This window comes from Piliocolobus tephrosceles, chromosome 14 (assembly GCF_002776525.5).
Source record: "Piliocolobus tephrosceles isolate RC106 chromosome 14, ASM277652v3, whole genome shotgun sequence".
Lineage (NCBI taxonomy): Eukaryota > Metazoa > Chordata > Mammalia > Primates > Cercopithecidae > Piliocolobus > Piliocolobus tephrosceles.
Window position 1 is genome coordinate 27,989,426 of NC_045447.1, and position 22,905 is coordinate 28,012,330.

General features: G+C 39.0%; 1 protein-coding gene across 7 annotated transcripts in view; it reads left to right on the top strand.

Annotated features, from left to right (window-relative positions):
* The window catches only part of LPAR1 (lysophosphatidic acid receptor 1), a 175,374-nt gene that overhangs the window by 61,063 nt on the left and 91,406 nt on the right, over positions 1–22,905 (top strand). For 5 of the 7 annotated variants that reach the window (XM_023202010.3, XM_023202017.3, XM_023202021.3 and 2 more), the window contains exons 2-3: positions 4,836–4,913; positions 6,169–6,316. The exons of 1 other annotated variant lie outside the window; for it this stretch is intronic. In XM_023202010.3, coding sequence (XP_023057778.1) covers positions 6,272–6,316 — 45 coding nt within the window. In that variant the 5' untranslated portion in view covers positions 4,836–4,913; positions 6,169–6,271. The remainder of the gene's footprint in view (positions 1–4,835; positions 4,914–6,168; positions 6,317–22,905) is intronic. One more of the 7 variants, XM_023202037.3, reaches the window with a different exon arrangement.

The window sequence follows — 22,905 nt, forward strand, 5'->3', positions numbered from 1 at the left end:
GGTTTTATTCAAGTTCATAATTCAGATTTTCTTTTCTGGTTAACACACAGTCTCTTCTGGTCTCACGTTTCCTTCTACGACTACCTGCTCTATGTGCAAAGATTCTGCTATGTCCCCTAGAATTTTAAGAACATGAACTAGAAATTTTCTGTTAATAGAGTTTTCTCTTTTATGTAGTATACCTATTTCTTAAGTAAATATTTGCTCTGATTCTAGAATCTTCCCCTTTTTTGAACCATAATGTGTTCTATTTGCTTGGTGGATTTAGATTTTTCTCCTTTGCTTATCCTTAGGGAAGTCAATGCATATTCAGTATCGGGTGTTGCCCTGTGTCTGTCCCTCCCTCCCTCCCTCCCTTCCTTCCTTCCTTTCTTCCTTCTCTTTTTGTTTTAAAAATTTACTTTAAGTTCCAGGATACATGTGCAGAACATGCAGGTTTGTTACATAGATATACATGTGCCATGGTGGTTTGCTGCACCTATCAACTCATCATCTAGGTTTTAAGCCCCGCATGCGTTAGCAACCCTGTGTTCTTTCAAGAAACTTGGATGAGTCACTGTTTGACTCAAGTCCAGACAAAGGAAAAAGGTTACATTTGTAGTAGATTAATTTACCAATTATGAATTCATATTCCTGTGAGGCCTGGGAAAAGTGCCAGCATCAGTTCCAGAAGTAATCACAGGGAAGTTTGCCTCAAACCAGAAACTTTCTTTTAGGTATTTGGTGTGGCACTCAGTAATTAGCAAGGTCATTGTCACTTGGCATGGCTGCCATTGCCAGGAACCAGCTGGGAGTGCCTTTTTCCCATGTGTTTTCCGTGGTAGTCATCATAGCCACCTGTCAACCAGAAGTAAATGCAGCCAGAGGTTACTTGCTTGGCTGGCCTCTGAAACCAGGAACCCTTTTAAAGGAGTTAGTGTATTCTAAATGTACCCCGAGTCTCCCTGGGCTTCAGTGCCCCCATCCCACTGAACTAGGGGTATCATTATGGGTTTAGTGGATTCTCATTTGCTTATTTTCTGGTTGTGCAGTTGCAGTTTCACATGAAGAGGATATCATGTTTTAGTCCTTTTGTCAACCTCCCATGTTGATTCTTTCAAGTATATATTTCTGGATGTTTAAGATCTATCTCTAGTTTCCAGGGCTGATTCAGGATATTTCCTGTCTTATAATCAGCTCGTCATTTCTTTGGTAATCTGGCACAAAAAAATATGCTTATAGCTTTCTTATTTGGAAATTGTATTTTATACATGAGATTTGAATTGTAGGGGGGATATTGAGGTAATTTAGACCCAGTGATTGTAAAGGAATGGATGAATGATCCAATAAATAAATAGATGACAAAGCTCATCTTTTGCAAGTGAGAGGCATTAGAGGTAATTTTACGGTTTTGAGAAGAGAAATATAGATGAGAAGAGATGCCTAGGAGAATAGAAAATGGAGACAACTAGGAAAGAAGAGAAGGGGCAACAGTAATGCTCCAAGGGCAGTTGGAGAGCCTGATGTCAGCCGGGCAAACCCACATTGCTTCATGGTTTTCTGTGGCTAGAACACAGTTTTGAAGCTCAAGCAAAGGAAATGGAGAGTTAGGTTGATGGCAGGCTGGAAGAGTTGCAGCACAGGTATCGAAGTACTTGGAAGAGTTCAGAGGGGTGTATTTCTTAGTCTCACTCTGTTGCTCAGGCTGGAGTGCAGTGGTGTGATCTTGGCTCACTGCAACTTCTGCCTCCTGGGTTCAAGCAGTTCTCTGCCTCAGCCTCCTGAGCAGCTGGGATTACAGGTGCCTGCCACCATGCCTGGCTAATTTTCTTTTTCTTTTTGTTTTGTATTTTCAGTAGAGATGGGGTTTCACTATCTTGGCCAGGCTGGTCTTGAACTCCTGACCTCATAATCCACCCTCCTTGGCCTCTCAAAGTGCTAAGATTACAGATGTGAGCCACCACGCCCTGCCCGGGGTGTATTTCCTTAAAAATTATTGTGCAACTCTCTAGTTGACAGTCTGGGGCTCTGGTAAGGCGGGGGTTTGTCTGTCAAAGTGAACCAGCTTACTCAGCTAGATACTGCATGGCATGATTACTTAGGGTGATGTCTTTTTTGTCTGTAGTTCCCCCATGATTTGTGCAGTTTTGTAAATAAGTTGAGAAGCAAATAGATTTCATAATATAATTTTAAGACTTCACTTCCAAAAGAAAACTGATTTGTACCTTTGAAGTTAAATGTCATTTAGCCCTTGTATTTGGCAAAGTAACCATACGCTATTTTATAAAGCATTCTCGTAATGTGTGAATAGGTTCGACAAAATTAGACATGTCTCATGTTTTAGGAGAAGGCAGTTAATTTTCTGTCTTATTTTCTTCTTGAAAATGTGAAACTAACCATCTGTCATGTTTATTAGGTGTCTCAAGGAAATGAAACATCCAAATGAGGGTCACATGATTAAAATTTTATATAGATGAGAGGAGCGCAAGGTTCTCTGTCTCAGGTCATCTGACTTTCATCCTACTTTCTCCATTTTTTATCTGACATTTTTGCTTAAAGATTCCACATACTTTCCATCTCTTTTTAATCTTTGATCACTTGGAGTATTGGCCTGTGGAAAGAGTATGAATCTTAGCGTAGGCCCTGGTTCATACCTCAGCTCTTTCAGTTCCTGACTGTGTGACTGGGGGTATGTTGCATAATCTCACAATACCTTTCAAAGCCTCAGATGTCTCCCTTGTAAAATAATTGAATAGTATCTGCCTCAAACTCTAGGGTAAATTCCTGCTCCAAAGCTCAGCATCCAGTGGCCTTTCATTAAACCCCAGTCTCCCATCTTTCCCTCTGCTGTTGTTAGTAATAACGCCATATGACATATTTGTTTGGTGGATCTCATCCATTTCTATATCGCTTTCCTTACTATAAGCTAGCTGCCTCTATTTACCTTTCAGGCAACTCTCTATATTCTGAATATTGAATATATTTTAAGGTTCTATTGCTTAATGACATAGCTTGGTGAAATGATATTAGACCTGAGCATATAGTATGCATCCTTAAGAATGGAATCTTGTGTGCTTGATTTTTTGCTTTATAATTATATTATTGATATATTCATTTATGTCACATAGAACAAGATAATGTGAATTATAAATACATAAGAGGGAGAAAGGAAAAATGAAAGTAGGAGTGGGCAAAAAATAATGCCAGGAATAAGTTCAGTATAAAACAGTGCACCTTGGGGTTCCTATAATTTTCTTGGGTAAGTTCGGCACTCTAGCAGTCATCTTGAAAAAAGAAAGGTCCTGTATACATATACTTTTCTCCTGGGTTGTTTATTTACTTTCACAGTGTGATAAACAAGTCTTATTTGTCCTATAACTGGGACTAAGGAGATCATTAGTATTGTCACAGGGCAGCTGTGGAATTCGCTGTTGAATGTCATGACAAGATAGCTTGATAACTTTACTACTTATTTGTCAATGAAAATAATTGCTTGAATGGGAGAAGAAAATAGGAAGGCTCTATAGTTCTAAGCAGCTAGAACCTAAAGTGATTGAAACTGTAGTATGAAGGATACTGCACAAAAATGTAGCAATTAAAAATTTAAGCTTATAAAAGTTGCTGTCAAACCTAGATTATTTCTTAGAAAAGCAGCACTTCTGAGCCTCTCATTTGCCCAATATTCCTGAGCTAATATAGGGTGGCACAATGGGATTTGGGGGACAAAGGACTTGGATTAAATGTCTAACTGCACAGTTCCTAGCATACAAGATTTGGATCTTGTGACCTCTGGTTCATTACTTTTACTATTTTGAAAAGCATCATTTCCCAATAGTTTAAAAAGTGTTCAGGTAGCCGGGCGCAGTGGCTCACGCCTGTAATCCCAGTGCTTTGGGAGGCCGAGGCGGGTGGATCACCTGAGGTCAGGAGTTCGAGACCAGCCTCAACCCCATCTCTACTAATAACAAACAAACAAACAAAATTAGCTGGGCGTGGTGCTGCATGCCTGTAATTCCAGCTACTTGGGAGGCTGAGGCAGGAGAACTGCTTGAATCTGGGAGGCGGAGGTTGCTGTGAGCTGAGATTGGGCCATTGTACTCTAGCCTGGGCAATAAGAGCGAAACTCCGTCTCAAAAAAAAAAAAAAAAAAGAAAAGAAAAGGTGTTCAGGTATCATCTTGCATGCTGGTGAAGCTAGAAAGTGTATTTACTGACAAAACCTCCTTAAAGGCAAGGTTGGCTTAGCCTTACTTCTTGTGCACCCAGTTCCTTATTGATGCTCAATAAGTTTTTTTTTTTTTTTTTTTTTTAGATGGAGTCTCACTCTGTTGCCCAGGCGGGAGTGCAGTGGCATGATCTCGGCTCACGGCTCACTGCAACCTCCGCCTTCTGGGTTTAAATTTTTAGTAGAGATGGGGTTTCACCATGTTGGTCAGGCTGGTCTCAAACTCCTGACCTCTAATGATCTGCTCCCATTGGCCTCCCAAAGTTTTGGGATTACAGGCGTGAGCTGCTGTGCCCAGCCAATAACGTCTTTGAATAAAAGAAAAGATATTGTTAGGGGGTATGAAAATCACCAGAAAATGAAAATGTTTCTTAAAAATGAAAGAATTTTTAAAAATTCTTTTCTTAAAATGAAAAATTTTTTTCTTCTGGGCTAAATTGCAATGTGGAAAGAGTCACATCAGCCTTTGGACAGAACTAGGGCCGTGATTTAGTGTAGGGAAGTTAGCATCTGTCTGAGTTTTCCTAATGAACATGTGAATAAGAGAAGATTTGGTTATACTTTGTGCTTATTTAGCATCCTCTCTTTGAGGACGTCAAAAGGATTTTAGAAATGGTCTCTTTCTCACACAGGTGGACGTCTGATTTATGAAGCTCTCCATCCACCTATCTGAGTACCTGACTTTTCAGGACTGACTCCTACAGCATCAGGTGTCTTGCCTTTCTTTAGTCTTAAAAGCAGTTTAAGACTAAGTTCCTTGAGTAAATATAGGCAGGGAACACATTCACTTTGTTATGTTTCATATAGGCCTGGGAATTGGAGTTACTGCTGTAGTCCTGGTCCCACCATTAAATGTGTGACTCTAGTCCCTTTTCTTCTCTAAGCCTCAATTTTTTCTTCAGCAAATAGGTGGGGTTGGACTGGGTGATATCTAATTACTTGACGGTATTATGGTAGTCCACCCTTATCCGAAGTTTCACTTTCCACGGTTTCAGTTACCTTCAGTCAAACTTGGTCCAAAAATATTAAATGAAAAATTTCAGAAATAAACAATTCACAAGTTGTAAATTGCACTCCGTTCTGAATAGTGTGGGTGAAATCTCATACTGTCCATGTGATTCATCCCTTTGTCCTGCGTCTCCACACTGTGTATGCTACCTGCACATTAGTCACTTAGTAACTGTCTCTGTTATTTCCAGGGTTGGGTACTATTCACAGTTTCTTTTTCTATTTTTTAAAGATGGAGTCTCGCTCTGTCGCCCAGGCTGGAGTGCAGTGCTGCCATCTTGGCTCACTGCAACCTCCACCTCCCAGATTCAAGCAATTCTCCTGCCTCAGCCTCCTGAGTAGGTAGGATTACAGGCACATGCCACCATGCCCGGCTAGTTTTTGTATTTTTAGTAGAGATTGGGTTTTGCCATGTTGGCCAGGCTGGTCTCAAACTCCTGACCTCAGGTAATCCTTCCCTCTTGGCTTCCCAAAGAGCTGAGATTATAGGCTTGAGCTACCACACCTAACCCACTATCCACAGTTTCAAGTATCCACTGGGGGGTTTAGAATCCACTCCTCAGATAAGTGGGGGTGGTTACTGCATTCCCTTTGCCCTCTATGTAAGCCCTCAGCTCTCCACTATGAATTATTCAATTCCTTTATTATTTAATGGCAGGATGACTTTTCCCCCTGACTCACCCTCCCCAGCTCTGCAACTTGAAACTGTCTTCCCAAAACATCTACCTGGCATGTTGGATTCAAACCTATGAAAATTCTTCAACTTAAGAGTATTTGGACAGATAGCACAGAAGTCATGGCTTTTAGACTTTAGCTTTTCCCTACAGGCTTTCTGTTTGCATTAAGCTAGTATTTGAAACTTGACTCTAGGGATTCTTACCTCCTTTGGCCAATGGTACTTCACCCCCATATGCTAGTCCTTTTATGCTAAATGTGGGTTTTCCTGTTGTTTTCCAGATACACAGCTTCTCCTAGCATGACCTCCATCTGATCAGCAAACAAGAACATTAGTCTCCCGTAGTTCTGGGGCCTGTTCACCATCTACAACCACAGAGCTGTCATGGCTGCCATCTCTACTTCCATCCCTGTAATTTCACAACCCCAGGTAAGGGCTTCAAACTAGCAGAGGTCTGACGTAATCATAAGTTTGTCAAATATTTAAACTGGGTTTCAGGAAGTGTGTTTGACTCTAGGGATCATGTATATCTCTCTCGCTATCACTTGGTGCGTATTTGAATAATGGTGCTTTTGTGAGTAAGGTGCCATTTAGTTCAGGAAGCAGCTGGAACAATGAACAAGTGATTTTAGTGAACTGGCCTCTGTTCATAGGAGGCCTTGGTTTTCAGTGCTTAGGATGCCCGACTGTCACTATAGGCATCACACTCTAAATCAAAATAAGTCAGTAGTAAACCCTGCTGTTTTTCCTCTCTTGGTTTTTTTTGTGGGCCAGGGGTTGGAGAGGAGTTTAATGAAATATATCAGAATGAATTTAACTTTAACAAGTTTTTTGAGGGCTGTCTTGTCGTCCTTCTCCTATACTTACTCTTTTGCCTTGAACTGTTCTAGGAACTTTGAAAACAAAATGCAATTCCAGAAACTTCTGAACAGTAATCGTATGAGTTATTTTTTTCTGTCCAGTGAAGAGCAGTAATACGGCAGGGACATGATCGTTGTTCGGATGATTTTACAGCCTGATTTAATCAAGCATTCACTGGACTCTTTCAGATTCAGCAGGCAGCAGGGTGCAGTGTGGAAACAGACTTTGGAGTCATAAAGCCACAGTTCACATCCCTGCTCCTCTGATTGTGGGATAAAGAGCCTTAGTCATGCCAACCTCTCTCTGCTTCAGATCTCTCTCATGTAATCATTCCTCACATGATGGTTACATGGATTAAATGATGGTTTATATACATGAGGCATACAGAGGTGCTCAGGAAGTGTAGTTTCCCATTTACTCTTCATTTATCTTCTTTCTATAGTGTGACCTCCTCTCTCATTCGTGACAATCATTTTTTGGCCAACTTTATTTTTATTTATTTATTTATTTAAGAGGGAGCCTTGCTCTGGTGCCCAGGCTGCAGTGCAGTGGTGTGATCTTGGCTCACTACATCCTCCGCCTCCTGGGTTCAAGCGATTCTCCTGTCTCAGCTTCTTGAGTAGCTGAGATTACAGGCACCTGCCACCAAGCCCAGCTAATTTTTGTATTTTAGTAGAGATGGGGTTTCACCATGTTGGTCAGGCTGGTCTTGAACTCTTGACTTCAAATGATCCACCTCCTTGGCCTCCCAAAGTGCTGCGATTACAGGCCTGAGCCACTGTGCCCAGCCTCGGGTAACTTTGAAGAAAAAAGCATACTTTCAAGAAAGAGCCATATTGATTGAAATTTGAGCTTGATACAGAACGTTATTCCACACTGTTTTTTTCAGTATGATTTTGCAGCCTCTTCAATTTCGTATGTATTTTAATAGGGGTTTGTGTGTTTGTGAGAGAGGGAGAGAAGAAGGAGAGGGAAAAAGGAGAACAAGGGGCATTTTTCCTTCATATAGTATAGTGTTTTCTCCTCAGCACCATTTGGGATGTCATCATTGTTATCCACCTTGGGATTTTATCTTATGAATAAAGCCCTTTATTCATATCATATCAATACAGAATAAAGTACCAAGACCTTCAGTATTATTTTCCAGAATGTTTAGTGTTACCATCGTCATATGCATTTCTCTTTCTGGTAAGTGGACCATTGTCCTTTCAACACTTCATTTACTTTGGGTGTTTGGTTTCCCTTATCTTCAGTAGACTTTTTTGGTATCCGAGAGACTTGGAGAATGGGCAAAGAGATTTAGTGCCTGTTACCTGAGGTCACCATTTCAAAGTCCACAGAAGCTGTTCCCATGTAATGACTCTTCTTAGTCCTTTTGTGAAGTGAGTTAGGCTAGTGCAGGTTTTCTAGACAAGACATTTCCATATCCTGGTGTTGCTGCTGTCATCTGTCATCATTTACAATAGCTTCTTCTTATCTATACATCTTCTCTGTTACACAAGCTCCTATCAGCTGGTGAGGAACAGAAATACCTCTAAATGACTCATTTAATTAAAATGTTTAACACTGCTCAAAGGAGAAAGAGGTTCTATTTCATACAATTACTGGGGGAAATGTGTACTCTTGTAAATTCTCTGTGGGAAAGTAAATTGGTACAGTCACTCTGGAGGGTAATTCAACAGTATCTATTCAAATTATACATTTCTGCACATGCCCTGCTGCTGTCTTGGAATCTACATTAGAAAAACACTCACACATGAGCCCAAGGAGTGTATAAAGATATTCATTGAAGCATTGGTTGCAAACCAAGAAATACAAAAGTTTGTGAATATCCAATAGTAGAAAGACTTAATGAATTCAGGAATGTGGACATGATTGAAATACTATTCAGTCATTTCATTTCTTTTTTCTTTCTTTTCCTTCTTTTTTTTTTTTTTTTTTTTTTTTTTTTGAGACAGAGTCTTGCTCTATTTCCCAGTGTAGTGGTGCAGTCTTGGCTCACTGCAACCTCTGCCTTCTGGGTTCCAGCGATTCTCCTGCCTCAGCCTCCTGAGTAGCTGGGATTACAGGCATGTGCCTCCACGCCCGGTTAATTTTTGTATTTTTAGTAGGGACGGGGTTTCACTGTGTTGTCCAGGCTGGTCTCAACTCCTGACCTCAGGCGATCCGCCCGACTCGGCCTCCCAAAGTTCTGGGACTATAGCCGTGAGCCACCGCACCCGACCACTATTCAGTGGTTTTAAAATGAGGATATCTACACAGCTATATATTACTCCAAGATATTGTATGGAAGAAAAAGAAAACAAGATGCAAAATAGTACTTATAGGAAGATACCATTAAAATTCTAAAACAAGACTGTGTATTTTTAGGGACAAATATATGGTACATTAATGGAAATGGATAATGAAAGTCCTAGACCATACATTCTTAACATAGTGATATTGCCCCAAGAGGACAAAAATTGGGTTTTGGGAGATGAAAAAAATTCCTCCAAAGCTTATACCTCTATCCAACAAAATCTTATTCCTTAATATTTAGTTTTTTCTCATTATAGAAAATTTAAATATAATTAATTTTTCTCCTTAAGGATCACTGATGAGAAAAAAATGTGGCCAAGAAACACTGGTTTCTTGAGGGAGAAACATAGGCTCACCAGTCACCCTGCTTCAATTTACTAATTACCTGAGCCTGAGGGGAAGATATCCACCCTCTTAGTGCCCCTATTTCCTTACCCACAGAATGAGCCTGGTAATAATGAAGCCAACCTGATAGGGTTATTTTTTTTTTTTTTTTTTTTTTGAGACGGAGTCTCGCTCTATCGCCCAGGCTGGAGTGCAGTGGCCGGATCTCAGCTCACTGCAAGCTCCGCCTCCCGGGTTCACGACATTCTCCTGCCTCAGCCTCCCAAGTAGCTGGGACTACAGGCGCCTGCCACCTCGCCCAGCTAGTTTTTTTTTTGTATTTTTTAGTAGAGACGGGGTTTCACGGTGTTAGCCAGGATGGTCTCGATCTCCTGACCTCGTGATCCACCCGTCTCGGCCTCCCAAAGTGCTGGGATTACAGGCTTGAGCCACCGCGCCTGGCCTGATAGGGTTATTTTAAGGAGGAAATGAAATAATTTCTATAAAACTCAGAATAGTGCCTGGGACATATTCTGGGCACATATTGCCCAGTGTGTGTTAGCAAGCATTGTTATTGTTCAGCAAGCCTTGTGGCAGGCCTGGGGAATACAAGAGTAAGTAAGATAAATAAGTTTTGCTCTGCCAGAGTTTAGAGGTAAGTGGGAGATATACAGATAAAACAAAAAGTTACAAGGTTTTGTCACCAATGCAGGAATGCACAAATACAGAAAGTATGGGTGCTCTGGGAGGAAAGTGGAGAACCCGGAAAAGATTTAGAGGATCAGAGAAGACTTCCTGAAGGAAGACCACTAGGCTGAGAACAAATGAATATGAGTTATCTTGGTAAAAGAGAAGAAAAAGCATGGGTGAATGTCAAGTGTCCCAAGGTGGTGTGTGTGTGTGTGTGAGAGAGAGAGAGAGCAAAGCATTTAGAATTCTGTTTTGGATGGTTGCACTACAGTGGGGCGTGAGATTGTAAACAGTGATGTCCCTAGAGCCACCTATGCCAACTCACAGAGGCAGATTGTTAAATTTTCAGGAATTTTGTGAGCCAGTTGACTTCATGCTAGGTTCTTGAAATCAGCCATATGAAATAGTTACACTGCAGAAATTGGCAAATGCTGGAACTAGCATAAATAGGTTAGGTTATAAAATTGGAGATTTTACAAGGCCTTTCAAACCATATTAACAAATTTAACATTGATCTTAAAGAAGTCTGTGTTAGCTTAATGGTCCCAGCCTTTGAAATAGACTTGGGTTCAAGTCCTGACTTTCGATAATTGTTTTATTGAGCAAGTCTGTTAATTAACTTTAACCAGGGTAGTTCCATTATTCTCACTGTATTTTGGGAATAGTGGCAGCCTCTGATGGTTGGGGAACTAAGCCCACGGGGAAGGAGCCAGCTATACACTCGGGCATTAGGTCATAGAGATAGATAGCTTCTTCTGGAGAGATGCAGACCATTGTGTCACTTGGTTCCCAGGATCCTTTGGCCAGTGATGGGCCTCCTAATTATATGTCAATTCCTCACATGTAATTTGTACAGTCAAATTTAATTCAAGGCTCACTTGCCCTTGCCCTTGCCCTGAAATTTCTACTGATGTCTTCTCCCTTATTATCAGTTTTGCCCATGTTCAAAGAAGGTAAAAATAATTTAGATATAGCATCTTCTTAGGCAAAGCATAATAAGCAGCTCACTCAGTCACCTTAGCCTGGTATTGTTTGGCACATAAACTTGCATTCTTTTCCATTGAATTCAGGGACTTTGTAAAGATAAATCCACATTCAAGTGTGAAAGGCCCGAAAATCCTTTTCTAAGGCCAAAACAACAATTTTTTTAAAAACGCTTTTGGTTTTGTTTGTTACTCTATTCTTTTAGGTAACAAAGAGCATTTTTCTAATCAAGGCTTCCTAATACTACATATAAACTAATTAATATGGACAAATAGCTTGTGATTGTTTCAAACAATAATAGGGAAGAAAGCTTGCATTGTCATGCCTGCTGGGATTGCTGTTTAGTTAGTTGAAAGATATGCCTTGTGCTTTGAAGTGGGGCAAGTTCGTATTCTCTGCTTTACCCTGCCTTGACTCTGAGACAGATTTTTATTTTCTCATGCTGAGAGAGCACCTAGCTCTTACAAAGCTAGGTGATGAATACTAAGACAAAACTGGACTAGCAGCAGCAAGAAGATTCTGTGTTTGTAGCCGATTTGTAATTCTGCTGGTCCAGACACAGAAAAAGAGTTTTCTTATTCAAAGGAAACTCCTGGGATGTATTTGCAGACAGGAACCTGTTCATCATTAGGCTGAGTTAATGTGTTCATGTCCTGTGGATATTGGGGGCATGGGGATGGGGTAGTAAACCAAACAAACTTGCAGCTCTCCAGAGCAATTTTCTGTTTCTAGCACTGTGTTAGGCACATTACCCTGTGCTTGAAAAAGTTTCATTTTCGTTTTTCATGAAAGAGTCAATAGTTCAGTACCAGAGTGAGCAGTTTGGCTTCTCACAAACCTAGGATTATGTTAGAGACCAGAATAGGTATCTGACAACCTCAAAGGTATTCAGGTCTCACACCTGTGATTCTGGTAAAGAAAGATTCTTCTATATCAGTATTTTTCAAGGTGTATCATGCTGTCTCTCATTTGTTATGTGACCATTTTGTTATTTTTAAATTTTAATTTTTATATTTATTTGAATTTAAATTATTTTATTTTAAAATATTTTACTTTAAGTTCTGGGGTACATGTGCAGAATGTGCAGTTTTGTTACATAGGTATACATGTGCCATGGTAGTTTGCTGTACTGCTGTACTGTCAACCCATCATCTAGGTTGGGTTTTTTTTTTTTTTTTTTGAGATGGAGTCTCACTGTGTTGCCCAGGCTGGAGTGCAATGGTGCGATCTTGGCTCACAACAACCTCTGCCTCCCGGGTTCAAGTGATTCTCCTGCCTCAGCCTCCTGAGTAGCTGGGACTACAGGCGTGTGCCACTATGCCTTGCTAATTTTTGTCTTTTTAGTAGAGATGGGGTTTCACTATGTTGGCCAGGCTGGTCTTGACCTCCTGACCTCGTGATCTGCCCTCCTTGACCCCCCAAAGTGCTGAGATTACAGGTGTGAGCCACCATGCCCAGCCCATCATCTAGGTTTTATGCCTGCATACAATAGGTATTTGTCCTAATGCTCTCCCTCCCCTCTTCCCCCACCCCCAGACAGGTCCTGGTGTGTGATGTTCCCCTCCCTGTGTCCATGTGTTCTCATTGTTCAACTCCCACTTATGAGTGAGAATATGTGGTATTTGTTATTCTGTTCCTGTGTTAGTATGCTGAGAATGATGGTTTCCAGCTTCATTCATGTCCCTACAAAAGATGTGAACTCATCCTTTTTTATAGCTGCATAGTATTCCATGGTGTATATGTGCCATGTCTTCTTCATGCAGTCTATCGTTGATGGGCATCTGGGTTAGTTCCAAGTCTTTGCTGTTGTAAATAGTGCTACAATAAACATGTGTGTGCTTGTGTCTTCATAGTAGAAATGATTTATAATCCTTTGGGTATGTACCCAGTAATGGGATTGCTGGGTCAAATGGTATTTCTGGTTCTAGATCCTTGAGGAGTCACCACATTGTCTTCCACAATGGTTGAACTAATTTACACTGCCACCAACAGTGTAAAGGTGTTCCTATTTCTCCACATCCTCTCCAGCATCTGTTGTTTCCTGACTTTTTAATAATCGCCATTCTAACTGGTGTGAGATGGTATCTCATTGTGGTTTTGATTTGCATTTCTCTTATGACCGGGAATAATGAGCTTTTTTTCATATGTTTGTTGGCCACATAAATGTCTTCTTTTGAGAAGTATCTGTTCATATCTTTCAATCACATTTTGATGGGTTTTTTTTTTTTTTCTCTTAAATTTGTTTAAGTTCCTTGTAGATTCTGGATATTAGACCTTTGTCAGATGGATAGATTGTTGGCCACATAAATGTCTTCTTTTGAGAAGTATCTGTTCATATCCTTCACCCACATTTTGATGGGTTTTTTTTTTTTTCTTAAATTTGTTTAAGTTCCTTGTAGATTCTGGATATTAGACCTTTGTCAGATGGATAGATTGCAAATTTTTTCTCCCATTCTGTAGGTTGCCTGTTCACAACCATTTTGGTTTTAAGCCAAGAACATAAAGGTATTTTGATCCCTCCAAGTGATTTCCTGTAGCTTTCATTGAAGATGTGAATTTGGGTAGATTTTCAATGTCTTAGTTGAGAGATTGTTCCTCCAGTTCTCATTCAGTGTTCTGATAAAAGGTGATTGAGGCTGGACGTGGTGGCTCACGCCTGTAATCCCAGCACTTTGGGAGGTCGAGACCGGTGGATCACCTGAGATCAGAAGTTTGAGACCAGCCTGGCCAATGTGAAACCCCATCTCTACAGAAAATACAAAAATCAGCCGGGTGTGGTGGTGTGCACCTGTAATCTCAGCTACTCGGGAGGCTGAGACGGGAGAATTGCTTGAACCCAGGAGGCAAAGGTTGCAGTTAGCCAAGATTGTGCCACTGTACTGCAGCCTGGGTGAAACAGTGAGATTCTGTCTCAAAAAACAAAATGCAAAAAAACGTGATTGGTGTCTGCTTGTTGTCTTTTGGAAGATACTTTTTTTTTTTTGGACATCCTTACCAATAGGTTCTCTCAACAAAATATGTATTTTCAAAATCTGTGTTTTAGAAGGTTTTATTTCTGATATTAGAAAGTGGATTTTTTTTTTTTTTTTTTTTTTTGAGATGGAGTCTCGCTCTGTCACCTAGGCTAGAGTGCTGTGGCTGGATATCAGCTCACTGCAAGCTCCGCCTCCCAGGTTCACGCCATTCTCCTGCCTCAGCCTCCCGGGTAGCTGGGACTACAGGCACCCGCCACCTCGCCCGGCTAGTTTTTTATAGTTTTTAGTAGAGACGGGGTTTCACCGTGTTAGCCAGGATGGTCTCGATCTCCTGACCTCGTGATCTGCCCGTCTCAGCCTCCCAAAGTGCTGGGATTACAGGCTTGAGCCACCACGCCCGGCCAAAAGTGGATTTTTTTTTTTAATCAAAGCACTGGAATTTCACATTAAGTGGGTGTTTTTTTTTTTTGAGGCTGAAAGATTTGTTTTTTTTAAATAGAACTTTGTACTATGGCAGTTTTCAGACATTCACAAAAATAAAAGTATCAATGAATCTCAATATAGCCAACACCTAGATTCAGTAATAACATTTTGACATACTTACTTCACTTTCTCCTGTTTTTGGGGATGAAGTATTTCAGAATCCCTGCCATTGTCATCTTTTAAAAAGTCCCCTTATGTTAATATGCATATCTAAAAAATAATTTGCTTAAATAACCACACTGCCATCATCACACTTAGCAAAAGTACAAATAACTCCCTAATATCACTTGATACTCAATTGATATTCAGGTTTCTTCAGTTGCTTTTCTAAAATGTGTTTTTGTAGTTGGTGGGTTATTTTTATTTTTTAAAAACATTGATTAGATCAGTTTACTCTTTTGCATAAAATGATTCAATGACTCTTAAGGTTTAAAAAGGCAATTCCACTTCCTCTCTTTATTTTCTAAGTGGGAAAATAGATTGAAATTATAACCAGAATATTTCACAACTGAAGAATACAAAAATGAGACAAACAGAAGACTCCAGAGTAAGGGAATTAATACAGTGTTTGCAATTATTAAATTATGAGTTTCTGAAGTAAGGATTACAGATTATCTTGATAGTGCTTTCTTTCAAACTAAAATGTGAACAACTAATTGCAGTATGAAGTATGTTTCCAGTGCTACACAATAATTTCATCTAACATGGAATTGGGAAAAGGTAATGCATGGGCGTAGACCCAGGTGGATTTTGGTTCAAATCTAGACTGTTATACACCATAGCTAGGGGATCTTCAATACATAGGTCTTTTTCAGCTTTATTTTTTAAAATCTCTAGAATTCAAATAACATACACTGTGTTCACAAGTTTAAATGGCAAAAATAACTGCTAAGTGCTTTGTAGAGTATCAGCCTTTTAATAGATACCTGACATATGTTAGTTCTTTCCCTTTTCCCCATGATTATTCTATAAGTTCTTTATAGGGAGAAAGGGGGAACCACTACATATGGTCTGTGTATGTGGTATGCCAGAAGACCCATCAAAGGAAGGCAACGTTGGATAAACACTCTATGGAAAACTCCAATGTATTGCCAGAAATAAATGCATTTGGAGATAAACATTGAGACTTCTGACTTCATCTTGAACCATTTTTCTATTAGAAGTTAAATTTGTTTCCATATTGCAAGTTAAATTCATCTTGTGCCTCCTTTTGTGTTTATAAACTCAGATAAGGTTTGAAAAGAGGTATTATTTTGGAATCTGAAAGCCCATTTTGAATTTTCTATTCATAAGATAAAATTGTACAGGGGCACCTAGGGTAAACCACGTATAACACCTTTCATGTTTGTTTATTTTTCTTTCTAATACATCCTTTTTAATTGGTTTAGTCTTTAATGGTTAATGGAGCTACTCCTTTATCCTTCAAAGTGGGTCTGGCTTATTCCCACTTCTTGCCCATTAGGAAACTGCCCGATCTTTTCATACCCCTGGGTTCTCCAGTCATCTTTCTTTGAACTTTCGTTGCAGCTTTGCTGTGACTACACACTAAGGTGGGACAATGGCCTGCTGTTTTTTTCCATCTGAGGAAATCATAATTATAGAGCCCAGGGAATTTCTGTCTTTTAATATCTGTACCTTGCCTTAATAAGACTGTCACTAAAAAATATCAACCTTTCTCTGCTGTGTGATAATATTAATACTGCCATTTGGTAATTGTATAACATCACTTAAGAGCTGCCCTTAAGTTAAACTTATCCCATTTCATACATGATTGTGTTAGACAGGCTCAGGCCAGGAGAAAAGTAAAAAGTACTTGCTTCTCAGCATCAGAGAATATGTTTATTAGAGGGCCATGAAACATATTAGTTTCTGAAAGCATAGCTTGGAAATAAAGCAACTTTCAATGATTCAGACAGCCTTTAATAGCAGGAATTCCAATCTTGCAGGAAAAAGAGTAGGGTGTGTGTGTTGGTGAACTAGGTGGCTGATTTCAAAGTCAGAATGTCCAGCAGGTGATATCAAAACATTTGCACTTAGATGGTTTTCCACCACCAAGCATAGGAAGGTTTTAGAGTGGATCAGGTGTAGGCCCCAATTCTCAGAGCTTTGCATACTTAGAACTCTGTTTAGTATTATCTTAATTGTGGTTGATCAGGTTACTGAAGTAACCTAGTAAAGACAATGGAGGAGAAGACCCCGGAAGGAGCCCAACTCAATGGCACAAGTCATAGTGCAGGGCTCACCTCTGACATGCTGGATTGTGTAGAGATGACTGATGGGAACTTAGGAATAAGCTGTCATGGTCAGATATAGATCCCACTATGTAAGATAGGTCAAGATGGAGAGACTCAGACGTAGATCATTCCACTGTCTCATTCAAAACTAGCTAGAAAACTAGGGCAACATTTGAAGTTGCAGAGGGGAATTCAATGCTATGGCAGTGGAGAAAGAAAAGGCAGAAGAAACAAGGTGGCAAATGATTGTGAGGATTATAGTAATCAGTTACACCATGGTATTTTACTCTTTCGAATGATGTATCACGAATATACATGATATGGTTTGACTGTGTTCCCACCCAAATCTTATCCTGAATCGTAGCTCCCATAATCCTTATGTTGTGGGAGGGACCTGGCGGGAGGTAATTGAATCATGGGGGTGGATTTTTTCCATGCTGTTCTCATGATAGTAAATAAGTCTCATAAGATCTGATGGTTTTATAAAGGGCAGTTCCCCAGCACACACTCTCTTGCCTGCAGTTATGTAAGATGTGCCTTTGCTCCTCCTTCACCTTCTGCCATGATCGTGAGGCCTTCTCAGGCATGTAGAACTGTGAGTCCATTAAACCTCTTTGTCTTTCTTTCTTTCTTTTTTTTTGAGATGGAGTCTCGCTCTGTCACCCAGGCTGGAGTGCAGTGGCACGATCACAGCTCACTGCAACCTCTGCCTCCCGGGTTCAAGTGATTCTCTTGCCTCAGCCTCCCAAGTAGCTGGGACTACAAGTGTGTGCCACTACACCTGGCAAATTTTTGTATTTTTAGTAGAGATGTGGTTTCACCATGTTGGTCAGGCTGGTCTTGAACTCCTGACCTCAGGTGATCCATCCGCCTCGGCCTCCCAAAGTGCTGAGATTACAGGTGTGAGCCACTGCACCCAGCCCTAAACCTCTTTTTCTTTATAAGTTACCCAGTGTTGGGTATTTCTTTATAGCAGTATGAAAATGGACTAATACATTTACTCATAGGAGTCTTAGGAGCACATTTGGCTTTTTTTTCCCCCCGTTAAAATGGTTATAAATGCATTGATCTCAGTATCTAAACTATTAAATGCTGTTTTTTAAAAATTGTATAAGTTTATTGCTGTCTCTTAACTCGTCACAGAAAAAGATAGTTTATAGAGATAAGCTGTTTCGTAATTAATAAAAGGACAATAATGGAAGGTAGTAAAAGATAATAAAAACTAAAATAGATGCAAAATTCCATTTTTAAAATTGAAATGGAATAAGTTTATAAGGAAATATATTGTTATTAGCCTTTCAGCAAAATGAGCTAATGGAAAATAATTTTTCATTTTTGTCAGGATGAATTATTATATTGTTTTGACCTGTCAGTTCAAGTAAGGCTGCATTTTAGAGCTGGCATTTGGTTTATGAAGGTTCAAGTCTTCTGGGTTGCCTGATTAAAAGTTTCAGGAGAATAGATGTCACAGAAATAGAGTTCTCAATGCTCAACATATAAAAAAAGGTGATTTTTTTCCTCTTTGTTTTATGGATGAGTAAACTAACATCCCCTCCCGTTTCTTCCTCTCCCTCTTAATGGCTCAGACTGAATTCAATTTCTTTCTTTACTTTTTTTTTTTTTTTAAAAAAATGAAGCAAAATGAAATGCATACAGGGAGTTATAATGCAATAACATAGCTATTACCAAGCTTTGTAAAATGTTAACATTTTGATGTAATTTTTTCAAGATCTTTTGGGACTTAATACATAAAACAATTCAGTAATTACAGATCAAGTTGGAGCCCTTTTACTCCTTCCTAATTCCGTTAGCCTCCTCTTTGCCCAGGCCATTACTTGATACTTATCATCTCTCTGCATGTGTTTGTGAATGTGTATGTATGTGAGAAAAACATAAAAAATATATAGCAGGCTTCTGCAGGTTTATTTATAGATACATAATGTTTGTACGTGTTTACAGGGTACATGTGATATTTTATTACACACATAGAATGTGTAATGATCAAGTCAGGCTATTCATCACCTCATGTACTCATTATTTCTGTTGAGATGTGTTGGTAACACATCCATGTGTTCCCATCCATATCAATGTGTAGGGAACATTTTAAGTTCTCTCTTGTAGCTATTTGGAAATATACCATACATTTTCATTAACTATAGTCACCCTACTGTGCTATCGAATGTTAGAACTTACCCCTTCTATCTAACTGTATATTTTTTTGTACCCATTAACTAACCCCTCTTTATCCTTACCTCCCCATTACCCTTCCCAGCCTCTGGTAACCACCATTCTATTCACTATCCATGAGATCAATTTTTTTTAGTCCTATGTTCATAGACCCCATGCCTGGGATATTTGTTGTTCTGTGTCTGGCTTATTTCGCTTAATATAATGACTGCCTCCCCCACCCTCTGCCCACACTCCATTCATATTGCTGCAACTGACATGATTTCATTCTTTTTTATGACCAGATAGTATCCCACTGTGTATATATACCACATTTTCTTTATCCATTCATTAATTGATAGGCACTTAGGTTGAATCTGTGTCTCTGCTGTTTTAAATAGTGCTGTGGTAACACATGAATGCAGGTATCCCTTTGATATACTGATATCTTTTTCCTCTTCTTTTTTTTTTTTTTTTCTTGTTTTTTTTGAGATAGGATCTCACTCTGTCACCCAGGCTGGAGTGCAGTGTTGTGATCTCAGCTCACTGCAACCTCCATCATCCAGGCTCAAGTGATCCTCCCACCTCAGCCTCCCAAGTAGCTAGGACCACTGGTGTGTACCACCACACCTGGCTAATTTTTTTGTATTTTTGGTAGAGACGGGGTTTCACCATGTTGCCCAGACTGGTCTTGAACTCCTAAGCTCAAGCAATTTGGCTGCCTCAGCCCCCTAAAGTGCTGGGATGATGCCCTCCTTCCCTTCCTCTTTTCCTTCCTTCCTTCTTACCTTCTCTTTCTTTTTTCTCTTTTCTGATAAATAGCCAGTAGGGGGATACCTAGATCATATGGAATTTCTGGTTTTAGTGTTTTTTGTTTTTTAATAGTGGCTGTACTAATTTACATTCCCACCAACAGTGTATAAGATTTCCCTTTTCTCTGCATCCTTGCCAGCATTTGTTGTTTTTTTATCTTTTTAATAATAGCCATTCTGGCTGGCATAACATATCTTATTGTGGTTTTGATTTGCATTTCCCTGATGATTAGGAAAGTTAAGCATTTTTTTTTTTCATATACCTACTGGCCATTGGTATGTCTTCTTATGAGAAAGTGTATTCATATCCTTTGCCCACTTTTTAATGAGATTATTTGCTTTTATTATTATTATTTTTTAACTCTTAACTTGTTTGAGTTCCTTCCTTGTATACTCTGGATATTAGTACCTTGTCAGATGAACAGTTAGAGAATATTTTCTCCCCATTCAACCAGTTGCCTCTTCATTCTATTGATTGTTTTAAAACATTTAGTTTAAAATAGTCCTTTTTGCCTGTTTTTGTTTTTATTTGTGCTTTTGAGTTCTTAGCTGTAAAATATTTGCCTAGATCAATGCCCTGAAGTGTTTCCCAATGTTTTATTTTTAGTAATTTTATAGTTTGCAGTCTTAATAAAGTCTTTATCTTGAGTTGATTTTTATATGTGGTGAGACATAGGGGTCCAGTTCTATTCTTCTGCATGAGGATATCCAGTTTTCCCAGCACCACTTATTGAAGAGGGTTTCTTTCCTCATTGTAGGTTCTGGATGCTTTTGTCAAAAAATAGGTTGACTGTAAATACAAGGATTTATTTCAACGGATGCTTTTGTCAAAAAATAGATTGACTGTAAATACAAGGATTTATTTCAACTTTTTCTATTCTGTTCCATTGGTCTATGTGTCTGTTTTTATACCAATACCTTGCTGTTTTGATTACTATAGCCTTGTGATATATTTTGAAGTCAGATAGTGTGATGTTTCTAGCTTTGTTCTTTTTGCTCAGGATTGCTTTGCTATTTGGGCTTGTTTTTGGTTCTGTATGAATTTTAAGATTGTTTTTTCTATTTCTTTAAAAAATGACATTGGTATTTTGATAGGGATTGCACTGAATCTGTGGATTGCTTTGGATAGTAAGATCATTTTAACAATGTTAATTCATTCCATCTATGGGCATGGGATGTCTTTCCATTTGTTTGTGTCCTCTTCAATTTCTTTCATCAGTGTTTTGTAGTTTTCGTTGAAGAAGTCTTTTCCCTCTTTGGTTAAATTTGGTCCTAGGTATTTTATTTTATTTTATTTTATTTTATTTTATTTTGTTTTTATAGCTTTGGAAAGGGGATTGCCTTATTTATTTCTTTTTCAGATAGTTCATTATTGGTGTGTAAAAACACTATTGATTTTTGTTTGTTGATTTTGTATCCTGCAACTTTACTGAATTTATCCAGTGTAGGAGATTTTTGGTGGAGTCTTTAGATTTTTCTAGATATAAGATGATGTCATCTGCAAAGGGGGACAATTTGCCTTCCTCTTTTCCAATTTGGATGCCTTTATTTCTTTCTCTTGCCTGATTGCTTTGGCTGCAACTTCTAGTATTATGTTGACTAGGAGTGGTGAAAGTGGGCATCCTGTGTTGTTCCAGTTCTTAGAAGAAAGGCTTTCAGCTTTTTGCTATTCAGTATGATGTTAGCTGTGGATTTGTCATATATAGGCTTTATTAGGTTGAGGTATGTTCCTTTTATGCCTAGTTTGCTGAGAGTTTTTGTCATGAAAGAATATTGAATTTTATCAAATTTTTTTGCATCTATCGAGATGGTCATATGATATTTATTCTTCATTCTGTTCATATGATGTATTGTGTTTACTGATTTGCGTGTGTTGAACCATCATTGCATCCATGAGATAAATCCTACTTGATTATGGTGCATGGTGCATTATTATTATTTTATTATTATTATTATTATTTTGAGACAGAATATTGCTCTTATCACCTAGGTTGGAGTGCAATGGCATAATCATAGCTCCTGTTCTCAAGAGTTCCTCTTGCCTCAGCCTCCCATATAGCTGGGACTATAGGTGCACACTACTATGCCTGGCTAATTAAAACTTTTTTTTTTTTTTTTGTAGAGATGGCATCTTGCTTTGTTGCCCAGGCTGGTCTTGAACTCCTGGGCTCAAGTGATCCTCCCACCTTGGCCTCCCAAAATTCTGGGATTACGGGCATGAGCCACTGAACCCAACATGGTGTATTATCTTTTTGATGTGCCGTTAGATTCAGTTTGCTGATATTTTGTAGAGGATATTTTTCATCTGTGTTCATCTGGGATATTGCCCTGCAGTTTTCTTTTGGTGTTGCATCCTTTTCTGGTTTTGATATCAGTGTAATGCTGGCCTTGTAGAATGAATTAGGAAAAATTCCCCCTCTTTGATATTTTGGAATCCTTTGAGGAGCATTGTGTTAGTTCTTTGTAAGTTTGGTAGAATTTGGCAGTGAAGTCATTTAGTCCTGGAATTTATTTTGTTGGGAGACTTGTTATTACTGATTCAGTCTCATTATTCATTATTGGTCTGTTTAGGTTTTCTACTTTTTGATTCAATCTTGGTACATTGTATGTTTCTAGGAATTTATCCATTTCCTCTAGGTTTTCCAGTTTGCTAGCGTACAGTTGTTTATAATAGTCTGATGATCTTTTATACGTATTTCTATGGTACCAGTTGCACTGCTTTTTTTTTTTTTTCATATTATATTTGGGTCATCTTTTTTCTTGGTTATTCTAGTTAGCAGTTCAATTTTATTTATCTTTTCAAAACATTAACTTCTTGTTTGATTGATCCTTTGTATTGTTTTTTAAAGTCTATTTTATTTAGTTTTGCCCTAATCTTTCTTTATTTTTAAAATAATAATTTTTATTCCCTACTACACATAGTATTTTTATTATTATTATACTTTAAGTTCTGAGGTATGTGTGTAGAATGTGCAGTTTTGTTACATAGGTATACACGTGCTATGGTGGTTTGCTGTATCCATCAACCCGTCACCTACATTAGGTATTTCTCCTAATGCTATCCCTCCGCTAGCCCCCCAACCCCCCGACAGGCCCCCGTGTGTGGTGTTACCCTCCCTATGTCCATGTGTTCTCCTTGTTAAACTACCACTTATGAGTGAGAACATGCAGTGTTTGGTTTTCTGCTCTTG